Raw genomic sequence first — 26,004 nt, 5'->3', positions numbered from 1 at the left:
TCCTGTGCCAAGTGGTAACTTTATTCTTTGTTGTGTTTTTTTTTCTTTTCTTTTTTCTTTTTTTTTTTTCTCTCTCTCTCTGAAAAGGTTAAAGAGGCGGTTTTGAAGGTGGGTTGAATTTGGACTTTTCCCAGAAAAACCTGTGACACTTTAATAGCGTTATGCGCAGCCATCAGCTCTGCCAGCTCTGCGTCTCAGAGCCGGGGAGATACCAGCAGCAATAACCTGGGAACGGAAACACTTCCACATTGTTGTGCACCGTCTTTTCTTAAAAAAAAAAAAAAAAAAAAAAAAAAAAAAAGCACAACAGAAAAGACACAAACATGGATGAACATTAAAAACCTGTACATTGTAAAAAACGAAACAACAAACAAACAAAAAGAAAAAACAAAAAAAAACAAAAACCCCATACCCCAAACAAACAACGAACACCACCATTCTCTTGCTTTGAAATCAGAATCATTGCAGGGGGAAAAGAAAGATCCATGGGGAGGTGACCGGGCGATGCTCACTGCCTGGCGGGTCGGAGCTGCTGTGGGCTGCGGGACGTCTGTGCCGTGCTCTCGTTTCCTCCAGCACACAGAATGCAAAGCATTTAATACCTTGGGTTTTTTTTTTTTTTGTTGGTTTTTTTTTTTCCTTTTTTTTTTTTTTCCCCCAGAGCGAGAAAGCAGAAGTGAATGAAAAAAAGTCTAATATTTTTGTTCTTTAACCATGTAACTGCAGATATGATCCAACATCATGGAATGAAAAAAATAATGTAAAGTAGAGCATTCGTGTGTATCACAAAAATACAATAAAAACTTTTTTTTTTTCTTTTCCTTTTTTTTTTGTTTTTAAAGTCTCCTGTGAGCTCCCTGCCCTGCTGGCCTCCTGTTCTGCTGCCCCGCACCCGGCAGCTCCGGAGGGCTCTGGAGAACCAATGCCTGCAACCAGCAAAGGCCTTCTGCTGAGTCAGCAGCGGTGTACGTCATGGGGGCCCTGCAACCATGGCAAGATTATTTTTTAAACTAAGTTTATACATTCTCCTGACTTACAGATGACTTTGATGGATCGCTGTTACCATCTCTCTTTTTTTTCTTTTTTCTTTTTTTAAAACGTTTCCATACAATGGACAAACACATCAAAGCCTGCATGTAAGAACAGAACCTCTTTTACAGCATGTAATACTGTGTTTTGTTTAAGTCCTTCCTTGCGTAAAATATCGACATAATTCACCGAAGGTATCAAAAATATACCCTGTAGACCAATACAATTTACAATTGCCTTTTCTCACCATTCAGAAAACAATGCACTTAAAGCAACCGAGCCCGTCTGTGGGCAGCACGGGGAATCTCTTCCCACGCCGACGGAGCCCAGGCCCTCTGCCACCAAAGGGACCAGCGATATTCTCAGAAATGGCTCTTCACGCCCTCCCTGCTCCCCCAGCTGCGTGCAAAGCGCATCGAGCTGACGCGTCCTGCGCGGCGGGGATGGCAGCTCCCACCCTCCGATCTGCCGAGGGAAACTAAACCGGGTTCAATCCTATGAAGCATTTTAAATCTGTTGTTGTTGTTGTTGTTGTTAAACCGTTTCAAGGTTTTGTGTTTCCGTGGCACGGCCCCACGGAGCCCCTCGCCCGGAGCCATGGAGCAGAGCGTCTGTGTGCACGCAGCCCTGGGACACGGTGTGCGGGGTCACTGCACAGCAATGCTGGCAAGGACGAAGATGGGATCCTTGGGTTTTGTCTCGTTAAGGCTTTTTTTTTTCTTTCTTAGACCGAAGAGGATGCAGACGTTTCCAGATGTTGAGAACAAGAAGACCAACGACAAAAAAAAAAAAAAAAAAAAAAAAAAAAAACAGAAGGAAAAAAAAAAAAAGAAAGAAAAATCATCCCCACCAAACTGGCCAGTTGGGAGAGGAAGGAAATGAAAGGAAAATTAAAAACCAAAAGAAAGCTCTGCTCCTGCGTCTTTGCTCATGAGAGCCAGTGGGGCCGGGCCCCAGGCACCTCGCTCCCCGCGCCTTCGGTTTGGTCACCATCTCCCTGCCCCGGGCTCGCTTCATTCACTGTCCGAAAGGGTCTCGTACTGGGAGCAGAGCAGGGGCTTGGGCTCCTCGTCCCACGCGTGGTGCTGCCCGCCAGGCGTTCCCTGTGGCAGCGGCACAGCCGGGGCCGCCGTCACCACCCCGCTGGGGAGCCGCATGGTGAGCGGGTTGTAGGGGAACGGCGTCGAGCCTGTGTGGAGCAGAGAGCAGAGGGTCAGTGCTGTGGGACCAGGGGGATACCTCAGGGACGTCCCCCTCCCCGTGCTATACCTGCGGATGACGGCCGGTCCTCCCAGACACGGTTGGTGAGGGGCGTCCTCCGGTTGCAGTCCCCCTCTGAGTGCACTGAAGAGACGGACGGCGGCCGCTCACCAGAGGACAGGCCGGGCGCCGGCGACTTGGCCTTGCGGCTGTTGGGTCTGGCGGCGATCTTTGGCTTCCCCCCTCCTGCTGCAAAGAGAAGTGCCTGCTCATCAGCCGGCCCAGCTAGGATGTGGCCGTGATGGATTTTGAGGGGAAATTGGGCACAGAGTGCGTGCACCCCCCTGCGCTTCCCCAGCCCCGCGTGCTGTTTGAAGCCTGCAAGGTGCTGGTGGCAGGAGGCAAGCTTGCCTTGCATGGGGGGGGATGGGAGCTCCAGGGACCCCATAGCTACACAGGGCTGTAGTCCCTCATTCCTGTGATTCTTAATCCATCCTTACAGCACAATCTCTGGCCACGTTTCAGCCAGATTTTAAAGGTTTAGCGGACAGAACATTCTGTGCTGGGGATGTTAGCCCAGCTAAGCAGAACAGAGCTCCCAAACGGGGACGGATGGGCTCTTGTCCCACCCCACCTGCCCTGGGCAGACCTCAGCGGGCACAGGGAAGCATGGGTGGCAGAAGCTGCTGGGCTCATGCAGCAGCCAGAGAGCATGCCTGCAGCAAGCTGTGGAGCGCCTGCTGCCAGCTGGGCAGGGCACAGCACCGTGTGCCCCCACACATCGCTGGGCTGGAGACTGCCCCAGCACCCACCAAGCCCTCTGTGTGTGGGGCACAAATGCACACCTCAAATCAACTGGGGCTCCCTTCTCAAGCTGAGGGTGTGCAGAACCGACGCTGAGCAAACCCCTCAAGGCACTAAAGCTCAGTGTGCCCCAGTCCTGCTCTCAGATGGTGTCCCCCATCTGTCCTTCCTGGCTCTGTGCGTGAGCTCTCTCTTGCTCCAGGCACTGCCCATCTCAGCACTGACACCCTGAGCCTGGGGAGAGAATCATGGCACTGCCCTGCGTCCCCTGCACCCGCCCATGGTTTGGAGCAGCTCTGGAGCTCAACTCCAGGAGGGCAGTGCTGGATCTGAGCACTCCCTCCAGCTGTGTGGGCATGGGATGGGGTTTTACAAACAGTTTGGGGTGGCTCTAAACAAAGGTTTATTGCTTTGGTCTTTTGGGTTTGGCTCTCCCACCCCATAAACCTCCTTTATGTGATTAAAAAAAAAAAAAAGAAAAAAAAGAAAAAAAGAAGGTATTAAAAAACCAAAAATGAATGGGGAAAGGAGCATGGTCAGTGGTTTAGAGAAAGCATCAGCACCTTCCGAGACTATTAAATGAAACAACATCAAACAAGACCGGGATTAATCAGCGGATTCACAAAGCTTGAAGCTGGAGTGGGGAGAAAAGAAAACCAAAATGAATAAAAATGGGGCGGGGGGGGGGGGAATCCACCCACAAAAGGGGAAATAGAAATGCTGAGAATTAATAACACAGAGAGAGTGAAGGTGGAGAGGGCTGCAGACCTGGCAAGGAGCGCACGTCCTCGTTTCGTCCATCAGCAGGAGTTATGGGCATAGCAGCGGGCAGGCTTGCACTGGCATTCAGAGAGTTAAAAGCATTGGCACTGAGAGGTGAGCGCTCTTCCCACTGCTCGTCATATTTACCCATTAGGGCTTTCCTAATTATTGCCTCCAACCCCATGTTGGTACTGGAATTCTCTTGGACCGACTGGCTCCTACAACTGATTAGCCCTGGGAGATACGGGAGGGGGAGGAAAGAGGGGACGGGAGGTGGGGGGGAGCCAAATGAGAAGAAAGATGGGGGGATGGGGAAAGGGGAGAAAGGAGACAAGGGAGGAGGGAAGAAACAAACAGTCAGCACATTCTCGCAAAGCAACAAATGTTATCATCTTGTTCTGTAAAGCTCTGCAACGCGTGTTGGCCCCCCTCCTCCTCCTCCTTCTCCCCACTCCATCCCGCCCCAGGGCCTGGCAGGGGAAGGGATGGGGCTGAGGGCTCAGAGGAAGTGGGGAAGGGTCTGTGCTGAGCCCTGGGGTGCAGCAGGAGGGGCTGTGCTCCCACCTGGCTCAGTGCCTGGCTGTGGGGAGTCCGCACGGATGCACGTATGGATGCAACATGACTGTGCGGAGAAATCAGAGGCTGGGGCTTCCCAGGGAGGGAGAGACAGGGGAGGAAGAGGGGGCACTTAATAAAAAAAAACATGAAAACTGGATTGGAAAGAACTGCCCAGACTGGGCATCAGCATAGGAGGTGGGAGAGGGGCACACAGCCCGCAGGGCAGGGTGGGTCCTTCGGTCCCTCCTCACCCCAACCCTCCCCATGGGGCCCCCCCGGGCTTGGCCGCAGCTGCGGGACAGGCTGCAGAGGCAAGGTGTGTGTCCAAGTGGCAGTGAGTGTCAGAAGCCATGCAGTTATAGTGCAGCGCAGGGACCAGAGGGCACTAGGCTCAGCCACGCGACCGTCATTCCCAACGCGGCGGTTACAGGGAACAAGCAAGGGCAAAATACAGACACAAGAACAGCAGGCTGGCAAGGGAACCCCCTGACAGCCCCCAGCTCACCCCATCCTGGGGGGTTCATAGCCCTGGAAAGGAGCAGGGTGCCCCCATGGCCCCCTCCAGACACCCAGCTCCCTATGCTTATGAGCAGCTGGAACCAGGGGATGCTCTCAGGACGTTGGGCTTCACCCCACGAATTCTGCCTGCCACAGACATCCCACACCACACTGCCCTCCTGCACCACAATCTGTGCCCACAGCCCCGGGCTCAGGACCTGGCACTGAGGCAGGCAGAGCAGCACAGAAGTGAGCATGGCACTCCCTGCTTCTTCGTTTGGCAGGGAGAAATTTGGTCATTCCTCCTCATAATTAAACAGAACAACCCAGAGGCATCCTCCACTGGAGGAGGTGTTAATTATTTATTATTACTTAATACCCCTCAGTGGTATTCCTTTGGGAAAGCTGCTCTGCTGGCACACAGCACCTATGGGATGTGCCTACTGCCCAGGAGTATGTCACACCTCTGGGAGAGCAGCCCGGCCCCATGGCTGTGCCACGGCACTGCTGAAAGGGGCCCTATCTCCTCGAGGTGCTGCTGGGGGAGTGCAGCCACCTCTGCCTTTGGGCAGGTGAGACAGCGAGGGCTGTCAGCCACAGGATTCTCCTGTTGGCATTCTGTGACCACACAGACCTCCCTGCAGCTATGCCAGAAGCAGGTGGCAGAGGTGTCATGCCATCTTCCCCCCTCAGGTTGGCCTGTCCCACATCTGGGAAGCCCCCCACTGCCCAACCCTATAGGACTGCTTTCAGTCCCAATTTGTTCTCTCTCTTCCTTTTCCAGCTGGGCTGAAAGCCACAGGAGCAGATCTGGGGAGGGTGCAGTGCCTCTGGGAAGCTCCCAGACCTCCAGTTTAGCTCCTGCACTGCCCTTCAACACTGCACGGCTCTGATTCTTCCTCACCCTCTGCAAAGCTCTCAGAGGAGTCACACTGCACACAACAGCAGGGAGTGACGGAGGGCAGCGAGGCTGCAGCCTCAGCAATGCCACGCTTGGCATTATTGCAGAAGGAAAAACGCAGATGCTCCAAACACCCTATCTTCCTGCTCTGGACAGCTGTGAGCTTGGTATGGAATGAGGCACAGTACAGACAGTGTGAGTTACCTGCTCCAGTAATCGCTGGCATATTGAAAATCTCTGTCCCAGGCTGCCCAACATCTGGGGAGAAACAAAGAAGTGCTTGAGTACAGAGCAGTGCTGCTCTGGTGCCATGGAGCCCACGAGAGCTCGTGTCCCACAGCAGCCCCCAGCCCCGGGGCAGCTCTGCCTCAAGGCCAGCAGCCACATCTTGGGAAACGGCAGAGAAGCAGATCCCAGGGCAATGCCTTCACACCCAGCACTGCAATCCCTCCCTCCAGCCCTTTGGATTGAGAGCTCTATGAAGTTAAATCCTCTCCCGCCTATGGGATTCCCACAGGCTCCAGTCCTCCACACCCAGGGAGCAGGTCTGGGCAGTGGGGAGGGCAAGGAGGAGGAGAAGAAACGTTACATCAATATTTTCCCTCTTAGCTGAGCTATTTGACTTGGATAATGCTTTCCTTAGAAAAACAGAAATTCTCATCAAATAAAAGATGTTTCCTATTTCTGTATATTTTCCCTTGATAAGGAAAAGTGTGGAAGGTCACGGGGTTCAGCCACACGTCCCCAAAGGGGCATAACAATACTGTTGGCTCATGGTAACATCATCCAGGAGACGAGACAGCTCAGTCTCTTTTATCCAATGCAGCTGTTGTAAGATGGATTCAAATTGAATTAGTATTGATTGTATAATGCGGGGCTAAATTAAATTATGATCCTATCTACTCTATTAGTGGTTAATGAATGAATGGGCTGGATTTTTAATATAAGCCAGCCTGGTTAGTTTTACAGAGCTATACCAATATTGACGTAAGGATTAAAGTAACGTTTGGGGGAGATGCATCTCAAGGAGGAAGGATTCAGCTTGGCTGATTCATTAAAATATCAATTGCTCGTAAGTCTCCTCCGTGCTCAGCTCATTATTTCCTTCCTCTTGAGGTTATCTGGCACTGCCACAGGGTGGGATTGACAGCCCCACAGCATGGAGATGCACAGCTGGGATGGCTCCCATCACTTCCCCAGATGCACTGAAAAGCATTCGGCACTTGCACTTCCCCAGAAACCACGGCCTGATGCAAAGAGCTGGCTGGGAGCTCACAGCCTGCACACAACAGCACTCCTCCTCAGACCTCCTTCGCTTCACGTGTCCTCAAGGCTTTTCCCCTCGTGCCCCAAAGTAAAGATCCCCATGTCCTTACTGTACTCTGTCTCATTTTTGTTGGTCGTGCTGAGCTTCTTGATGATCTCCTGTTTCTTGGACTTCACCATGGCAGAATTGCTCTCTGTCAGCTTACTGAAGAAAGCTGGAGGCTGAGTGTTGTTTCCTGGGGACTTGGACCCCATCCTGCAAAGCAAAAAGCCATCAGAAACCTCTGCAATGTCCAGGTCATGATGTCCTACCTCGAGCGGGACTTTCCTCTTAGTGCAACTCCTCATCATCAGTCCAGAGCTCCTGAGATATTTGGGATATCCAACCCATCATAGAATCATTAAGAGCTGGAAGGGACCCTGTCTGGTCCCACTCCTGCAGTGCACAGGGATACCCACAGCTCCATCAGCGCTCGCAGCCCCATCCCCTGACCTTGGGTGTCTCCAGGGATGGAGCACCACCGTCTCTCTGGGCACCCCTTGCAGTGCCTCACTGCCTTTATTGTAAAAAACTTCCTCCTGATATCCAGAAATCCATTTTTCCTCACATGCTTCCATGATGACCTGGTATGTGCCATTGCTTCTGTCTGCAAGAAAAAATCTATGCCCTAATTCTTCCCACCTTGCAGCAAATGAGCCCAATTCAACTCCTTCAGACCTAAAAATCAGTTCCCCAAGAGCAGATCTGTTGCTCAGCCAAACATTCAGGGAGTCAGTTTCTACAGAAAGATGCTTCAGGTGGGACTGAAGAGGGCCCCTGGGACGCAGCAGCAGAAGGGATGGGAACACGGCCAGGCTGTGGTGCTGAGCAGCGTGCAGGAGCGTGGCCATGTCTTAGGAGGAGCAGCGTAGAGGCCAGCTCCACGGATGGGTTGTGGGAGCCAGCTGGCCCCGCTGTACGATTATCAAAGCTGCAAACAGGAGAGCTTCCAGCTGAGCAGGGTTGGGGCCCGGGGATGGGGTCATGCTCTGGGTGGAGGTGAGCATGGGGATGGGCGCACCCCTGGCTGCGCAGTACCTCTGGTCCAGCTGCTCGCCCTCGCGGTACAGGATCGGGTACGTGGCGCTCTTGGCGTGCTCCGCTTCTCCCACGCCGTCTGGTGGAGACACGGGCTCGATACAGTTGTCCGACCCGCCGCCGGCCGAGGCTTTGCTCTGCTCCGGGGACCTGAGGATGGCGATGGGGAGATGCAATCGGTGCACTGCAACACACTCAGTCTCCACGTGGGGTGATGGGGAAGGACTAAAATAGCTCGCAGTACAGCAGGAGTGAAGCCAAGCTCCCCACCCTCACGGGCTCACGGCACCATTTAACACAAGCCCTCGGAGCAGTGCAGTTTGGGCGTTTCTCTGAACCGCGGGCGTGCTGAGCAGCGCTGAGCGGAGATGCGGCCCAGATTTCCAGGCAGCACGCCAGGCAGCAATGCCCACAGCATCCCAGGAGATGCGAGGGAGCAGCACTGGGGCTCAGCCCCAGCATTTGTCCGCTGGGGGTCATTTGTTTGTAGGAGGGTCCCACCCCTCCGGAGGGTGGGACATCAATGCTCTGGGACACAGCTTGTGATTCTCCACTATATTTGCTAATGCAAAGGAGGGCAGCACCCACCATCTCCATTCACCTCACTGCAGGGCCATGGTGGGCCCGTGTGGGGCGGCCGGAGGGACGCAGCCCTCCAACTGCAGCCTGGGAGGCAGCCGGGGTTGAGCCCACTAGGAATTCCTCATGGGTGGTTCTGGGACTTTATGTCTTTTTTATTTCTGTGGTTTCTTTTTCTCAGCTTTTTTTCATCTCTGGCTGGCCAGAGCTGGGCTTTCTCCCCTGATGTTATAAATCCAACTCTAAGACCATGCAGAGCTGAGGGAAATAATGGCATTTACTGACAAGGAACTGTAAGTTTGGAGATGTCTCTGCTTCCTGGACACACCTGGATTTCACTGAACTCTGATACTGGGGTGGGAGGACAGATACCACATTTCCCACTTTTTCCAACTCAATCATACTTTTTAGTGCTACCTGCATGATTTGGCAGTGGCTTCCAAAGAAATAACAGTGCTGCCTGAAGCAACAAGAATCACTAAAGAATGACGAAGGTAAAATTTACTCTGAACCAGTGGAAAGTATGTTTCTCTGTGGGCTTTTTTGGAACCATCTATGGTCTGAAAGGTCACTGCTCAGTGCTAGAGACTGAGGACGGAGACAGCAAACGAAGCAGTGGGCACAAACCCAAATAAGTGAAACTCTGTCTGAACAGAGAACACTTTTTTGACTGTGAGGGTGCTTGAACACTGGGACAGGACGCCCAGAGAGGTTCTGAAGTCTCCATCAATGGAGATAATCAAAACCCAACTGACCATGGCCACGGCTAACGGGCTCCAGATATCCCTGCCTGGGCAGGGTGTCAGACTGGAGGGTACATGGATGGCCAGAGAAGCACTGCCTAGGAAAAACGTCCAGTTCAGAAGGGAGTGATCCACGTGAGCCCCAACAGGGGAACACAAATCCAACAGTGCCAAATGACACCAGCCCTACACCTGCCCTTACCAGAGTGCCATGAAACCAAGGGCAGCCCTGGTTTGAGCCCCTGCTTGGCAGAACCCATCTGTGCCTGTTGTGTTTCAGCTCTCTGAGCTCACCTTTTGCCTCCTTCATTCTGTGGGGAGATCCTGGAAGCCACTGCGTGCTCCTGCTGCTGCAGGTACGCCTCGCTGGGGGTACGGCGCAGGTCCAGCACGGGGCATGTGGCCCCAGGGAAGGAGTACACCGGGGTCTGGATGTGGGAGTTGAGCTGCTGAGGGTGATGGCGCGTGTAGTCCTGGGTGATGACCTCCTAGAAAAGAAATCCTTGAGTCAGAAGAAGAGTTGGGTTTTATTTCTTACTTCACAGGAGTCAGCTAAGGACTAGCAGGAGGAAATTAGGCTGGTAAGGCCTTGGAGGGATGTAACTTCTGTGTCCTGCCAGCAGTAGCTCTTGCGATGGGCTAGGTTGGGACACAAGGAGCTGGGATGAATGCATCCAACGCACTCTGCTCTCTCTGGCACTACACCAAGTCTCTACCATCACTCCCAGCCCTCCCCACCAGATATATTTCATATAAGCTCTAGATGTGGCCCTTCCCTCCTCCCTCCAGAGGAAAGAAGACAACGAGGTTAATTACACTGATGTGCTGGGCCAGTGTGACCACCCGCTGGTTCATGCCCTTGACGCTCTGGCTGGACTGCAGGGGCTGGCACTGGGGCTGCGGGCCGTCAGGCTGCCGGAGGTGCTGCAGGTGGGCTGCTTCAGGGCCTGAGGCCTTCAGAGAGGCTGGAGGAGGCACAAAGAGCAGAGCTGAAGTGAGGTGACACTCGTGTCCCGTTTCCTGATGGCTGAACGCCATCTCGGCATGGCACGGGGCCCCTGCCCTCACCTTGCTGTTTCTGCCTCGGGTCGTGCTCCCCGTGCCCCTTCTCCACGTCCTGCAGCAGCTTGGCCCCTTTCTCGTGGGATAGGCTGGGCGAGCTGACAGGACTCACGGCTTCAATCCGGTCAGGGCTGTATCCGCTGTGAAAGCCTGGATAAAGGCGAGAAGGGCATTAAAAGTGGGAGTCACTGAGCTGTTCCCTAGCACTGCGTGGCTGCTGGTGGGCAGCTCTGAATTCAGCAAAGAGGGAAGAAAAAAGTGGACTGGGTCTGGCTGACCCCTGGGGTTCAGTGGGGTCTGCGGCCACATCTCATTCCCACAGAGCTGGACACGCAGCTCACAGTGACAGCACAAGAGTCAGGACCCAGGCTCAACCCCTGCAGGTTTGCCTCATGCTCCTCCCTCTGAGCCCACCTCCTGAAACACACAGATGTTCTTTTTGTCCTCTGTCTGCCTTTTAAACCCTTTGCAGAGACTCAAGGTTCTAAATATGCTGATTTGCAATGAATCAACATTACTTTTTTAAGAGAGTGTAGAAACTGAAGCAAGATGGGTCAGAATTCCATGGAGTGGGGCTAAGGACCTGGAGAAGGTCCCCGTTTTCCCGTCAGCTCAGCGGGTTGGGCAACGCTCACAACTTCTGCCCTACAGACCTTCACCCTCCTTGTGCTCCATTCCTAGAAACCGCCCCTTCCAGGCAGAGCCGGCCAACGCTGAGCGGTGCCCAGGTGCACTCTGCCCCACTGACACACTGCCCCAGCCCCACTGGGACGCCTTGGGTTGTCCTGCCCTGGGAAGAGGACACGTGTGGGGTGAGCCACCCCCACTGGAACAGCCTTCCCTGTGTCTTCTTTGCGCTAGGCGGTGCTGGCAGCTCCCACCTCTCATGTCCAAGGCTGTTGCAAGGGAACCCGGTCAGAGCCACACTGAGCTGCAGCCCACGGAGGCCCCGATGGCATGACATGAGTGAGGTCGTGCGTGTTGGGTGGCCAACGGCCACATCACGCTCACACGCTTGCTTTGCCTCTTTGCTCCTTCGATTTATTCCCCACAACTGTTTCTTACAGACTGCCTGGGAATTTCTAACGGTGGGGAAATCAGAATTAGCAAATTCCTACTGTCTGCAAAAGCAATACCAGGAACTGCATGACATTTGCAAAACAGGGCTCGGCTGGGAAGTGCGGGAGAAGGGAAGATCCCTAAAACACACACAAACAATGACTGCAATAACATGACAATCGGGGAGGAGAAGGACAAGCACACTTTGGGAGCTGACAAAGCCAATAACCAAAATGTACAACTAAAAATAAGAAATAATGAAATAAAATTGGTTTCAGGCCACAGCTCTCTGGCCCCTCCCCTCCAGTGGCTTACCATCACTAGTGGAGCTGTTACTCAGCGAGCCTCTTTCTCGCTGCCCCTTATCGCAAGAAATTTGGCGCATGATAATCACATCTATGAAGCTGGCCACTGTCGTGGTGGTCTTACCGAGTGCTCGGAGCTCCTGTTCCTGCATGGAAAAGGGTTTACTTTGACTCTTTTCTCTACTGTGCTGCTCGGGGCCCGAGGCTGCGTGCTGCTGGTCCAGAGGGTGGTGGTGCTGCTGGCTTTTTCCCTGTCCTCTGCTATAGTGATGAGAAGAACCGGGTCCGGAGGCAGGTAAAGGCCTCGACTCCATGGCTTTAATAGGTGAGGGCGACTGTTCGAGGCTAGCCCCGCTGGGCAGCTTTGAGGTGAAGACGCTGCTGTCGGTCTGGGCTCGCTCTGCCTTTGCTTCCCGTGCCCTCGAGGCCTCTTTCTGCAGGACAGCCGGGTCCAGCATGGCCGCGTAGCCGTCTGCCGCGCCGATGGAGGAGCGCAGGGCGGAGGCCGAGGGGAAGGCTGAGGAGCGGATCGGCGACGTGGTGGTGGTGGAGGAGGTTCTGCGAGGCAAAAGGTGATGGAGAAAAGGTCAGAGAAAAAAAAGCATGTGGCAAAGGGGAGTGGCTTGGCCAAGCACTGGCACTGTCTGGCTGTGATCCTCAGTGGGCTTTGAGCACAAAATCATAGAACGGTTTTAGGTTCGAAGGGACCTTAAAGATCATTGAGCTCCAACCGCCTGCTGTGGGTCACAGAAGTGGCACATGCTGGAGCAGCTGAGGGAGCTCAGATGAAGCCTCTGCCAACCAGGTGCCTGCCAGAATAGCTGGCCATGGGATACCTGATGTGGCCTGGATGGATTCACCAGAGAGAACAAAGCCCACGGGACAAGCCCAGAGACATTCATAACCCCCTCTCCCCATCGCAACCTTCCTATGAGTCCCAGCCGTGCTCCTGCTGGGACAAGGCCAGAACAACCCTTCTGCACCTCCAAGGTGCCCACGAGGTGCTTAATAACGAGCAACTGCATCCATACCAAGGCCAGAGGCAGGGACGGTGTGTGGGGACGTACCGCAGGACGGAAGGGGTGGGGGTCTCCGAGGAGATGATCTTCATGCTCGTGTTGTGGAGCACGCTGGGGCGCTGCTGGATGGTCTCATGGGTGCGGGGCGAGACGGGAGAGTGCTGATGGCTGTGAGAGTGCGAGGAGGAACGGCTGCTGGACTGCTCTGTACCTGGGGGCAGACAGCCAAGGACTTCAGCCCTTCGTTTTGTGGTTTCGACCCACCTCCACCCAGCAAGGCCCCAGGGCGTGGTGCCAGCACCCTCCCCAGCCTACCAGGTCTCCAGATAGGCGCATGCTCCACCGTGGTGGATACTAGGATGGATTTTTCACGCTCCCTCTCACGGTCACGCTCCCGATCTCGCTCCCGCTCTGACGATCCCGACTGTTTGGTCAAGTGCGTGGGACCTCCTGAAACCCAACAGAAAGGCGATGAAAGGGCTGCAAACAGAGTCACTCTCCATAGGGAATGCTGCCTGTCCTTCACATTGCTGTGTCTGCAGAGCAGATAAGAGATGGCTCCATCCAAGGTCACCTGAAGCAGGACAGACCGGGGTGACCTGGGTGACAAAGCCCAGGAAGATCACACAGTAGTAGTCCTGGTGACATCTCCTGGGTCTGACCTTTCACAAAGCTGTTTGCTAGGTGCCACTCTGGGGAAGGAGGAGGAAAAGCAATGAACCTCCCCACAGCAGAACTGGAGGAGCTGTTGTGAGGGAGTGCTGGTCGCTGGGTGGGAAAGGGTTTGGGATCCCCAATGTCTCCCAGCATGCTGAGCTCATGGCCGTGAATTGTTTGAAGGAGTCCTGCCCAAGCGCCTTCCCCTGAGAAAAGAAACCTGCAGCATTACCTGGGGAGAGCGGAGAGCTGCTGTGCCGGCTGCTGAAGGTCTGGGGGGGGCCGGGAATGTAGGTGATGCGGTCCATGGAGGTGGCAGAGGTGCCAGGGGTGGGGGGCACGAGGACAGGCAGGTGTGGCACTTGGGACAGGTCAATGATTCCTGGAGAGAGAAGCGAGAGGACTGTCAGGGTGACGGCGAGGCACTGTTACTTGGCCCCAGCTCCCAAAACGTGGGAACGGCCCCAAACCCTCCCGGATGGGGAGGACCTGCTGCATAGTTGAGGGCGAGCGAGGGCTCCCGGGGTGACAAGCCACGCAGCATGTCTGCCCGCTGCGCCATGGCCGTGGCTGCGGCATTGTGGTGCATCTGCTGCGACGTGATGTAGTCGTTGATGATGGTCTGTCGGTTCTCCATGGCGGCCGTGTCCGTGTACCCCCGGATGAGGTACGGGGGATAGAGGTGGGGGTACGTGGGGCTCGGAGCCAGATGTCTCGGCAGGTAGTAAGCAGCGGCTGGGAGAGAAAAGGATGGAGAAATGATGCGGTGCTCCCCAAGGAATGGTTTCTGGGAAGTATCTCATCTACCACAACTAAACCTAAAGCAGTGCTTTTGCTTGGCGTAACCTTAGGTTTTGGAGCACAGTCCCAAGACAACTATCCCCCCTGCCAACAGTACCTGCTTCCAGTTGGATTCCCCTTGGGATGGCAGCAGGGTCAAAAGCCAGCGGGATGTGTCCTCGGTACAAGTCAACCCCGCTCACACCACGCAGCAGGTGTTCGTAGGGGGAGATGGGGTGGTGGTGGTCGGGCACAGGGGCATGTGGAGACTTGGAGTTGGTGAGCTCTCTCGATGTGGGGGTGATTTTTCTGTCCTGGGACACTGGCTTCCCAGCAGTGATGCTCCCTGCAGCAAGCAGAAGGAAATGAGTCAGAGATCGAGCACTGTAGCCAAGCCATGTCTCTGAGGGGTGTCTTGAGCCAAGTGTGTCCTCAGGGGACGCCCACAGCTCACCCTGAACTCGAGGGACCTTTCCTCTTTGCTGTGCTGCCATGCCACATTACACCACTAACACCGAGGCAGCCAAGCCCTGGTCGCACGCAGGAGAAGCCTGTCCCAACCCATCTGTGCCCCATGAGACACGGAGAGGGGCTCCCACCCTCCACTGCCTGCGTCACACTCAGCCTGGACCTCTCCTTTTGGCATTCCACTCTTGCCTTCTAGCATTCAAACTGTCCTACGAGCACAGGACTGGGACAGGGCACAGGTACCAGGTGCAGCACGCTGGGCTTTGCTACGACAGCACTGAATATGGTCCTGCAGGACCTGTGCCAGCACTGTGCATGGTTCAGTGCAGCATCTGCTCAGGGAGGGACAGACAGATGGCCTTGTTCTCCATCTCCAAAGGGAGACCATGCACAGGCCATTCTTCCAAGTGGGGAGTGGAGCCACAGATGCAAGGAGCAGTAGGACAGAACTTTCCCATTCCTCCACCTCGTGCAACCTGCAAGTTGCAGGCAGCATTCTGGGGATGTTTGCTTTATGTGCACCCCGCGATGGAAGCCAGCAGCCACAGAAACTCCTGGCCACAGTGACGAAACACAGTTCAGAGGGTTCAGGCGCCAGCTGCCCTGTCAGCTCTTGCCCAATGCTCACAGTGAGGTTGGAGGAATGTCAGGGCCTTCTCTCGGCTCTCCCAACCTGTGCTGGACATTGGTGGCACTTCTCACCCCATCCGGGGCAAGGGTCACCAGTTCACAGCTGTAACAACAGTGTGGACAGCAGCTGACAGAGCCACCCCAAAGCAGCGTGAACACACTTCTCTTGCATCAAATAGCACAGAAATGAGCCCAGAACCATTCAGAAGAAGAGCCAGCCCATGCCTTCCCATGAGCCCAATGATGCAGGAATCCGCTTCCCTGCTGGTGTTCTGCAGGAACGCTTATTTTCCCCTCGGGATCCCTCCCCACAGCCTGGGTGCTGCCTCCCCCGTGCCATCCTCACCATATGTGCAAATCTCATCAGCCGCAAAGCAGCTGAAGGCTTTCCCAAAGTGATGGACCTCACTGGAAAAACAGCAGAGTAAAGAGATGAGCTGACCATGGAGACCTTAAATGTACCCGGAGCCTCATCGTTTGGCCATAAGTGATGCTAGAGGGTTTTTGGAGAGCTCTGCTCTGTGCAGCCCAAATTTATGGTCCTTTAGGGGAGCTGCATCCTGGCACTGGTTTTTGGCAGACTGCTGTGTCTTGTGCCACACACCCCCAAATCATAAGACTGTTGGTGTAGGACAAGGATTTGCAGGTGGGAGATGCAAACATTTCCCAACACTGCCACAGAGCTGGAGGAAAGCAGTGCCCCCAGGCTGCTGCAGTTACCCATAGATAGCAGGCCTGATAGGCAGTGTCCTCTGGAATGGGATCTGCACTGCCTCTCGCCATGCCGTAGTGCCAGTGACCTTCTGTGCTCTGGTTCTGAGCGCATCCCAGCAGATCACTGCTTGGCTCTATGGGTGCAGAGGCCCACTTGTGATTGGTGAGGTACTTGGGTGCAGAGGTGATGGATAAACACACCACATTTCCATTTCATTTCACCAGATAGGTGAAAAAGGTGAAAATCCCCTCCACCAGAGCACTGCTCTCCTGACCACCTTCAGAAAGAGGAGTGCCCAGGGCCAAGTCTGGCACAAGGAAGACTCTCAGGAGGGCAGCAGCCCCCGCTCCCGTGAGTCAGCCTTGGCTGCAAGCAGGAGTGGGTGCTGGAACGGAACAGGTCAGACAAGCACTTGCTGGGAACAGGTGAGGTCAGCAGTGACTTCCCACGTGCCCTGCTGTAATCCCAGCACCAAACACAAAGTTGGCAGTTACCCTCATGCTGCCGTGGCGTGGATTCCCTTGTGGACACCGGAGACCCTCTGTGCAAGTGGCTGCTGAACGCCGTGCTGTGCCCAGCCTGGTGGTCCTCGTAGGAGAGGGCACTTTGATGGGGCTTTCCTGGCTCAGGCACAATCACAGGAGCTCCTCTGGCAATTGAGCCACCCGAGTTGGTCACCGGGCTTGGCCTGTTTTTCAGGCTTTCTTCGTAAGCTCTCTCCAGATTCCTTGGGTCTTGTATGACATCCAGTGAGTGCACAGAGTGAAAAGTCCTCCCAGGACTGCCAATGATGGACCGCACGTCGTGCTTTTTGGTATTCGATGAGGAAGAGCCGCTGTCGTACTTCAGTGGGGTACCCTGGGGACACAAGGGACATGGGGTGTCAAAGGGGCACAGAGCAGAACGGGGTGATCGCATCATCGAATCACTGAGGTTGAAAAAGATCACTAGGATCCCCGAGTCCAACCCCAGCCCCTCCCCTCCATGCCCACTAGCCATGTCCTTCAGTGCCACGTCCCCCAGATTCTTGACCACCTCCAGGCATGGTGACCCCACCACTTCCCTGGGCAGCCTGTGCCAGCGCCTGACTGCTCTTCCTGAGAAAAAAGAAACTCCTAATATTCAACATCCCACCAAGCTTCAGTGGGACTCGTGCTTCCCGTTCCAGTGGGTCAGGACACCAGAGACATCGGTTTAGTTGGTCAAATGGCAAGAGCCATCTGTAAAGCAGAGACAGCAGCACTGCATGGAAACGGGCAGGGCGGAGTGCCTGTTCTGCATGTCTTGTTGTGCTCCAACAAGATGGAGATGAGTCACCACCGAAGGCTGGCTGTGCCCATCACGCCTCTCCTACACATGCTGTGAAATGAGGTAGGACTGCAAGGTGCCATGGGAACCTTGCAAATATTTGCAGCCCAACAGGAGACAGCATGCCACACTTCACCCTAAACACCGGCCTTGCTGAATTGACACTTGCCCATACAGGGAGGAGACCAAGGCTGTGCGCAGACAGAGTCACAGCTGCTGAGGGCACCATGTTGACTTTGGCCTTGAACATGAGCCAAATGCGTCTGCTCCAGTGTGCGTGGACAGGGCATTGCCTTCTCAGCATGCCACAGAGCTCTGAGATATTGCATTTATCCACTGGAGGATCGGAAAGGGGTACCTATACCCAGACAGAGCCTATCTACTGATTGCCGACCGAGCCCTAAAGCCCCCTTTTCTCCCCTTTTGCTTTGGAAGCAGTCCCCTGCAAGCACAGAAGGCTGAGTAGGTCCGAGCCCACCTGCTGCTCGCCCATGTGCCCACCTGTGTGATGGAGCCTTCCTTCAGAGGCCTCGCCAGAGAGATGTCCGGTGTCCGCCTCAGCTCCTCTCGGGGGATCTCATGGATTGACCTCCCTGCTTCCTTCACCGTGGCCACCAGGCCTTCGTGGGCTGGCTTCATTTTCAGGGGAGTAAGGCCCTCGTGAGACCTGACCTTGTATGCGTCAGATAAGTCCCGTGGTGGAGTGTTTTCCCTCTTGAGCTGTTTGGCTTCTCTTCTGAGGTAGTCCTCATGGGCCTCCACATAGGACCGAGGTATTCCTGCAGCCCCAAACAGACAAACAAAGGGTGATTCCCAGCCACACACCCTCCCCGTGGGGATGCTCAGTCCAAGGCGCTTCCAGTTAACACATGTAACCCAAGGGCTGCTACTCAACCAAACACACATGCAGCTACATCACTGATGCAAAAGGACTCTTCACCATCACTTTCTGGGCTCATTTAGTACCACTTTCAGCCTGTCTTTGTGCCAGTCAATGGGAACGTTACTCCTGACTTTGCTGAAAGTTTAGGCTGATAGAAACTGAGCACAACTGAAAATCTCTCATACCTGCAGCTGGACCCCAATACGTGCACTGTGGGTGCCTCCTGCCCTAACCTGACTACAGGAACAACGGGCCGTGTCTGTGAGACTTCCCCATGTTACTGCTGGCCATGGCCCTGCCCTGCTGCAGCCTCACCTTGTGTGATGGAGCCCCGGATGTGGTGCTGCTCCTTCAGGTTATGGGGACTGTGTCGGTCTGGAGGGATGGCTCGACCCATGAGACCTAGAATAGATCACAGGGGGAAACCTGGGTTGTGGCACAGAAGTTCATATAAAACCAACGTATAATGACAGTGCCGCCAGGGCTCTGGGGAGGTAAAATATCAACAGTTTCTAAATGACTTGATTTCTCTTTTTAACAAGTGCTTCCGTTTTTGTAGTCCTGAAATTGGTACACCAGGACAGAAGCCAAAGGCACACAGGCTGGTCTGCGCCCCTGTTCTGCCACGCTGTCCTGCTGCAATATGCAACGGGGTCCCAGCAAACCACTGCCAGGCATGGGAAGGTGTGATATGTAGGCAAGAGACAAGATGGGGTCCCTGCAGACACAGCATGGGTGAAAGGCTCCCCCCACACCTACCTTCAATGCTGGCAGACAGCGGGTCCCGGGATGACAAGCCACGGCTGATCCTCCCCTCCATCATATCGTAGGTCCGCTTGGTTCCCGTGGGCTCATGCGAAGCTCCTGAGCTCCTGCTGTCTTCTTTGGGACACTGAGAAGCAGCAACCCCACCTGGGATGGGAACACCGAGAAGCAACGTCAGACCCCATCCGAACAACAGCCACCGCCTGGCAACGCAAGAAATGCTGCACGAGGTCGGCTTCCAAGAAATCCAGCTGCTGGCTCTCCCCTTCCTGCCTGCTTTGATTCCAGATCTGTGCCTCCTGTGTGGGTAGAGCATCCGCCCCACCACGTCCCGCTCCCTCCCCGATGCAGGCAGGGGACAGCTCAGGGCCAACCCCCGTGTCAGCAGCTGCACTTCCACTGAGCTCAACCCTGTGGTTCCGGGGAGTTTTGCTGTTTGTTTTCATTTCTATTAGACACCTACTGTTTGGGATCCTCTCCAGTCTTAACATTTGCTGAGACACTCCCTGGGTGAGAAAAACCAGAGAGGGAGAGGCAAAGCGGAGTTCCTTTGAAACAGCAATGAGTGCACATGGGGACTGGGACAGACAGTGAAAATCCCACACGTCAGCGCCGCAGCGGTGGGGCAGCACTGCAGTGACTGCAGAGCACAGACTGTGCTCACCCAAACCTGGGGCATCTTCCTGCAACCTGGAGCTGGGATGCTGACAGGGTTTGGGGCTGTGCGCACGGGGCCCAGAGCTAGTTCAGCCCTGAACCTTCAATCCAGCTTCATTCAAGGGCAAAGATCCGGGGGCGCTGCTCAGAAAGCAGCAAGCACTGCTCGCAGCCACTCCCCCAGCACAGCACATCTGTGCCCTGCAGAGGGGATGCGGTCCCCTTTGTACCGGGGAGAGACTCAACAGAAAGAAAACCACTCCAAAGCCACGTCCCTGCCTCGCAGCAGCCATCCGCAATCATATGCAGAATGAGAATAACCAATCTAGCACAATTCAGCCCGCACATGCTGCAGGATCTCGCCTCATTACGGCTCTTTTATTTTAAGCACCCTCATGACACTAAAGAATTTGCAATTTTTTTTCGGCTTGCCAAAATTCATCGTCAACAACAATTTCATTTTTCTCACTTCTTTTTTTTTTTGTTGTTGTTTGTTTGTTCGTTTAACTCTTTGGCTGCAGGAAGGAGCCAGGCAGCGCGGCTGGGCTGCGGGGCAGGGATGGCTCAGGGTGAGGTCGATGCTACCGAGCATGCAGTAGGCTGTTTGGAGGGAAGGCATTAATTCCTCCATACCCCACAGGGCAGGAACAGAGGAGATGGCTGCAGCTGGGGACTCCCAGCCCCTGTGAAGGAGATGGAAACAGCCGCTTGCACAACAAGTCCCAGAGCGCTTCCTGCGCCCTGCCTGGCACCACCACTGCCAACTGTCCCAAAGGCTGCACAGACATACAGAAGTGTGGTGACACTTCTTATCTGGGACGGAGTTGACAGCAAGCATGGGAGGCCGTGAGATGAGGCGGCTTCCACACGGCACAGCCCCGTCCCCAGAGTTCCTGTAGCTGCCTGTGGGGAGGTGGCACAGCCGGAGCCCAACAGCTTCCCCCGTGGGCTGGGCTGACCCAGAGGGGTGAAAGCAGCTCCTGCCCTCTTAGGGCTGCAGGCATGCGAGCACAGCACTGAGATGATCGAGAGCAGGATCCGGTCCTTACTCATCTCTAAATCTGACTCAGAAGAGAAGTGATGCAGCCCTGTGAGATGGCCATGCCACGCCAAAGCCAGAGTCCAGTTCCGGCTGCTTTTATCTCAGCCCAAGGCGAGCACAGCAGGCACTCCTGGCTTCACTGGAGATAAACATCTGCTTATTTCCCATGGAAGCCACCACAGCCTGAAGACGAGCCCTTATGGGCAGCGCTGCTGCCTGCTGAGCAGGCACAGAGGCACAGAGCAGCTGCTGGCTGCGTGCTGATGCTGCTAACACAGCTCCGGCGCTTCCCATGGCAATGTTCCTGCACAGGGGGTCTGAGCGCAGCATCTGCAGGGCGTGCTGAGCCCTCCTGAGAGCAGCACCATCCTCAGTGCAGCTGCTGGTCAGCATTTGCTTTGGCAGTTCTGCATCTCACCTCTCTCTGGGCAGCCAGGGGTCAGCCCACTAACAAGTGGCACCTCCATTCTGCCCCGGAGCCAGGGGAGCTGGGGGCTGACTCATTGCCAGTCCCTAATGCAGTTCAATCCCTGTCACACCGTGCCAGTGCTGTCCTTCCTAACACACAGGACCAGGCACCAGCAGCTGGAGGCACAGGAGCCCCAGCATGGCACGCAGACAGCTCTGTGAGCAAGGCTGCATCTGTCTGTGCTGCTGAGTGTGATGTGCTGCTCTGCTGCTGGCTGTCACACAGGCCACGTGGGATGGACACGGGGCCAAGCTCTTGATGGACCGTGAGCCACCAGCTCCCATTTGCCACAAGGAAACAAAGCTACAGTGCTGCTGTGCCCAAGACATCCCAAGGAGGAAGCCTGATGTCCCAATGTCTTTATGCCAAGCTATCTGACTTGCCTCCATCTCAGAGGTTCTTCATGCTCCACCTTGGCCTAAGACCTTGGGGATCCTCTTTTGGCACGGCATGCCAGGATGGGGCCAATAAAACCATGACCAAAGCATAAGGACAGCATGAGACAGAGGGAAACCCAGCTGTAGGGAGGTGTGGTGGAGTGAGAGAGAAACCACACTGGAAGTGAACCCATGAGGTCATCCCACCTCACTTCATGGCCTTTCCCCACACAGCTCCCGACTCCCAGCACACCGCACAGCCCTCCAGCACCTGCCCCAGAAAGGCCAAGGGTTGCGACTTACCGTCGTAGGACAGCACGTGGCCTTTCTTCCCCTCGTAAATGACATGTCCCTTTGGCATGGCATCCTCTCTCACTTTCTCCGCTCTGCTGGGGCTGTCTTCTCCGATTATCCTGGTAATGGTTCCTTTGTACAGCACTTCTGCCGGGGTGCCCTTGGAAAGCCACCAAGATCCATATTTAACAGTGTCACAAGCAATTAAGCAAGCAGCACGCTCGCACACAGGAACACTCTGTTCCACCGGGGAAGCTGAGTGGAGGAGAGCGCGCCCGGCCTCCGCTTCCTGACAGCCATCAGCGAGAAACCTGCGGCTTAATTATTGATGAGGACAATAACGAGGAGCGGTAAGGAGGTACGTGAGCTGGAGAAGGCTGCTGGGAAGAGGCAGGGGTGAGGACAGCGTGGGGATGGCAGGCACTGTGCTGCAGGGGGCTCCGCTTCACGATACCCAGAGCTGGGTGTCCTTGGAGACGTCGCAGCCCATTAACACCCCTCTGCCATCACAGCCCGCTCAGTACAAGTGGGAACAGGCACCGTGGGAGCAGCAGTCCCCCCACCCCATGGCAGGGAACACCTGTGATGACTGACACGCGTCCATTCTGAGCCTAACTGGCCTTAGAGAAAGCGAGTTAGAAACATCAGTTCTGTCAGTGTTTTGAGATTCTGCAGACTGTTTCCCTACCCCAACGTGGAGATGCCCGTGCTCTGCACAAAGCCATCTGAGCAACACCAGTCCACAAAACCCCACTGCAGCAGCCAGGCTCAGTGCTCCAACTGCTGGCGTGCAGGGTGCACCCGCTGCTGGCGTTCCCAGCCCCAGGTAAAGTCATCTTCCTTCCGTGGACGTGCTCAGAGGGGATTTGAGAGCAAGTGATGACAGATGGCTTCAGAGCAGAGACCGTCTATTCAAGATCTGCCTCCTGCAAGCTGGATGAGTTATGTGAGATCAAATATCAGCGACAGCACCGGGGGCTGCTGCAGGGCCGGGCGCTCCGTCTGCACACTGGGGATGGCAATGCCCTCTCACTCTGGGCTTGGTACGTTCATTCCCAAGCCAAACAAAGGAATGCAGATGGATCAAGTAGCTGGACGTAACACAGCATCTTAAACTCTGCTCTCTGTCTGAACTAGTGCAGGCCCTCCATGCCCGCCCATCGCTGCTGCAGGGGCACCCAGGGAGATGCACTGCTCTGCTGTGTCACTCACAGCCCTGGCAGCTGCTGGATGCGGGGCACCAGGCAGGAGAAGCTTTTGCTCTGAGCCAGGATTTAGGTGGAGGTCCCCAGGGTCAAAAGGGACACGGTCACCCTGCTTGAAAGAAGCAGGCAAAAATCTGAGCACGAGTGGCTTTAAATAGCTGAATGATGGCCAGATAAAATCCCCAAGGGAAACAGATGACTTTTTTTTTTATGCTCTCCGCTCCGTAACCAGATGAGCAATAACTCACGCTGCAAAAACTATCGCCCGCTTGCCAGCTGCTCTTCTAAAGATGGATGGTGGAGATTAAGGCCAAAGCATCATTCTGCTCAAGAGAGCCCTTGGGCAGGACCCACAGCGCAGCACAGCGCTGGCAGCAGAGCTCGTTACCTGACATGCACCCCGCGGCCTCCCCCTCCCTCTGCCTGGGCAGAGCCTTCCACCCATCTCCTCCTCCTCACCACTTCTTGCCCTGGCAGGATTACTTTCTCAGAGCCATTTAAAGCTGCTTGTGCCTGTGCTCCTGACAGCTACTAAATTCAATGGGGGAGCTCAGACGTGCATTGCTGCTCGCTGAGCTCTGCCCTTCTCACAGCACGGGGCTGGTGCCACGCCAGGCTAAGGCTGTCTGCAGGGGATCTGTGATGCTCCCCTGTGTTGCTCAGCCCCCTGCCACGTGCCCAATGAGCAGCACCCAGGTAAGCAAAGCCTGACAGAGACGAAGGACCTACGTGTGTGATGGAGCCTCGGTACGTGATGGGCGACTCTGGAGGGGGTCTGGATGTGGGTGTCCCCTTGGTGATGCTCCCTCCTGAGGCAGAGCTGAGGGACGTACCTGCAGGACACAAAGGTGGTGAACAGGAGGCTGGATTTGTGGTCAGCAAAACAAATGTGGGAAGCTCTCCAGGAGATGTCACCTGGCAGAGCCCTCCCCAACCTGCCCCCCAGGGGATGCAGCCGTGGGGCTGGGAGGTGCAAGGAGCCGTTATTTTGAAGCTCCCATCTCCTTGCTGCATCCACAGTGGGGCTGGGCAGACTGATGGGCCTGGGAGAAAGCACAGCGTGTATCAGCTCCTCCTGATGCGATCAGAGATCTCCAGAGAGATGCGGTTCAGGGTGGTTTGAGTTCATTTGTGTGTTATTTGTGCTGGGCTGGAGCCAAGGCACCGTGCACTCTGCATATGGCTGCACGAACCTGGGAGAGCTCACAAGCCAGAATTACTTAAATCATGTAAAAGCAACACCTTTGTATTTATTTTCCCCTGCACAGCTATGGGGGAAGAAAAAAGGGAAACCCAGAAATCCCCCCAGAAGCCCCATGGCAGCCACAGGCAGTGTGGCAGTGGAGCATCCCCCTCCCTCCCACACCAGGGCACAGCTGCATGCTCACCCCGCAGGACGGAGCCCTCCGGGGCCGGCTGCATCACCAGGCTTTCAGGCTGGCTGGCCTGGCTTCTGGGAGAGAGTTGTTCCTGCTTTACTCCAGGAAAAGGCACTGGAAAACATGAAGCACAGGTCAGCGTGGCCTTCTTCTTGCCCAGCCTCCTGCTGCCACCTCCTCTGCTCATGGCCATCGATGTCCCTCCAGGGGTTGCAGTATGGGGCTGGCACGCACATACCCCTCCAGACGTGGCCCCTTGCCCACCTCTTTCTACAGTTAAGAAATGCCTCCAAATATGCAGACTAAGCACTTTCTTTGTTCACTTCAGGCCATTCACTCTTTATCCTACCAGCCTGAGGAGTGGCAGTAGATTTCCTTCCTTCAATCCCAATGTGAGCCAGGTAGTATTTATAGCCTGGGAAGTGTTCCTGACCAAATTGTGCTTTCCTACACTGCATATGTGGAATCACAGAATCTTTATGGTTGGAAAAGACATCTGAGGTCATCTAGCTCTCCCACCAACCCACCCCCACCGTGCCCACTGACCCTGTCCCTCACTGCTGTTCCTAAAAACCTCCAAGGACAGTAACTCCACCACCTCCCTGGGCAGCCCGTGCCGATGCCTGGCTTTGCTCTCCCAAAAGATTACTCCTTCCATCCTTAGATCAAGTCTGTTCCTTCTGCACTTCATTGCCACGTCCTGCAAGACAGCATCCCTCACCCCCTCATTCCTTACCCAGTTTCTTGGGATCCATTGTCAGTGGCAGGCCCATGGTGATGGAGCCGACAGGAACTTTTGCATGCTCAGAGCTGTAGGGTGTGTGGAGCTGGATGGGCATTCCCTGCAGTGTGAGAGGAGAGGTCAGGGGGCGGCCCAGCGATGTGCCCCCAGTGCCCACACCCAACCCCATACCTGGGAGATGGAGCCAACAGGTCTCTCCAGCACAGAGGGGTGCTTGGTGGAGGAGATGAGGGGAGGAGGGTTGGAGATGCCTGCCAGCCTCTGTAGCCCCGAGCGGGAGCTCTCGTGAAGGTTGAGCGGGATGGGGTGTCCTGCATGGGAAACACAAGTGTTAGCACAACCAAGGGAAAACAATGGGCAAGTGAGAGAGCAGGGCATGAACAGGGTGACCCTGCTCCAGGATCCAGGCAGCACAATCGCTTTGAAAACCACTGTTATTGTTTGAATTATTGCCTCTTTCCCTTTGGTTCTGTATCCAAGCTGTGTGCCCTCCAGCCAGAGAGGCACAGCAGAGTGAGGGCTGAAACCCCCATGATGGCACCAAGGGTGGCTCAGGGAGCACTCATGGTATCCTGGGACAAATAATATCCCTAACCCACCCTGGTGGGAGTCAGGAGCCCTGCCTGCCACCTTCAGCTGGCCCCAGCAGCAGCAGCAGGGAGGCTGCTCTGTGCCAGAGCAAAGAGGTGGCAGTTTTCTGCCAAGCCCTCTCGTACCCAAAAAGAAACAAGCTGCACTGACTTAAGAGAGCAGTGAACGATGCCAGCTGC

The 26,004-nt window shown here is 55.1% G+C and overlaps 1 protein-coding gene across 15 annotated transcripts in view; it reads right to left on the bottom strand.

Moving 5' to 3' along the window:
- NCOR2 (nuclear receptor corepressor 2) overlaps positions 1-26,004 on the bottom strand; it is a 165,353-nt gene continuing 139,349 nt past the window's right edge. For all 15 annotated transcript variants that reach the window (XM_015275620.4, XM_040648356.2, XM_040648360.2 and 12 more), the window contains 24 exons: positions 25,406-25,545; positions 25,229-25,334; positions 24,502-24,606; positions 23,843-23,946; positions 21,918-22,068; positions 19,064-19,216; positions 18,620-18,706; positions 17,923-18,200; positions 16,608-16,971; positions 14,419-14,646; positions 14,010-14,255; positions 13,753-13,902; positions 13,179-13,313; positions 12,912-13,074; positions 11,969-12,402; positions 10,487-10,630; positions 10,235-10,383; positions 9,713-9,906; positions 8,097-8,246; positions 7,129-7,274; positions 5,957-6,010; positions 3,802-4,029; positions 2,299-2,478; positions 1-2,218 (listed from right to left, as the gene is read on the bottom strand). In XM_015275620.4, the coding sequence (XP_015131106.1) occupies positions 2,043-2,218; positions 2,299-2,478; positions 3,802-4,029; positions 5,957-6,010; positions 7,129-7,274; positions 8,097-8,246; positions 9,713-9,906; positions 10,235-10,383; positions 10,487-10,630; positions 11,969-12,402; positions 12,912-13,074; positions 13,179-13,313; positions 13,753-13,902; positions 14,010-14,255; positions 14,419-14,646; positions 16,608-16,971; positions 17,923-18,200; positions 18,620-18,706; positions 19,064-19,216; positions 21,918-22,068; positions 23,843-23,946; positions 24,502-24,606; positions 25,229-25,334; positions 25,406-25,545 (4,265 nt within the window). In that variant the 3' untranslated portion in view covers positions 1-2,042. The remainder of the gene's footprint in view (positions 2,219-2,298; positions 2,479-3,801; positions 4,030-5,956; positions 6,011-7,128; positions 7,275-8,096; positions 8,247-9,712; positions 9,907-10,234; positions 10,384-10,486; positions 10,631-11,968; positions 12,403-12,911; positions 13,075-13,178; positions 13,314-13,752; positions 13,903-14,009; positions 14,256-14,418; positions 14,647-16,607; positions 16,972-17,922; positions 18,201-18,619; positions 18,707-19,063; positions 19,217-21,917; positions 22,069-23,842; positions 23,947-24,501; positions 24,607-25,228; positions 25,335-25,405; positions 25,546-26,004) is intronic.

Source organism: Gallus gallus, chromosome 15, assembly GCF_016699485.2.
Source record: "Gallus gallus isolate bGalGal1 chromosome 15, bGalGal1.mat.broiler.GRCg7b, whole genome shotgun sequence".
Lineage (NCBI taxonomy): Eukaryota > Metazoa > Chordata > Aves > Galliformes > Phasianidae > Gallus > Gallus gallus.
Note: the sequence above shows the minus strand (reverse complement) of the source record. Positions and strands in the feature narration are given on the sequence as shown.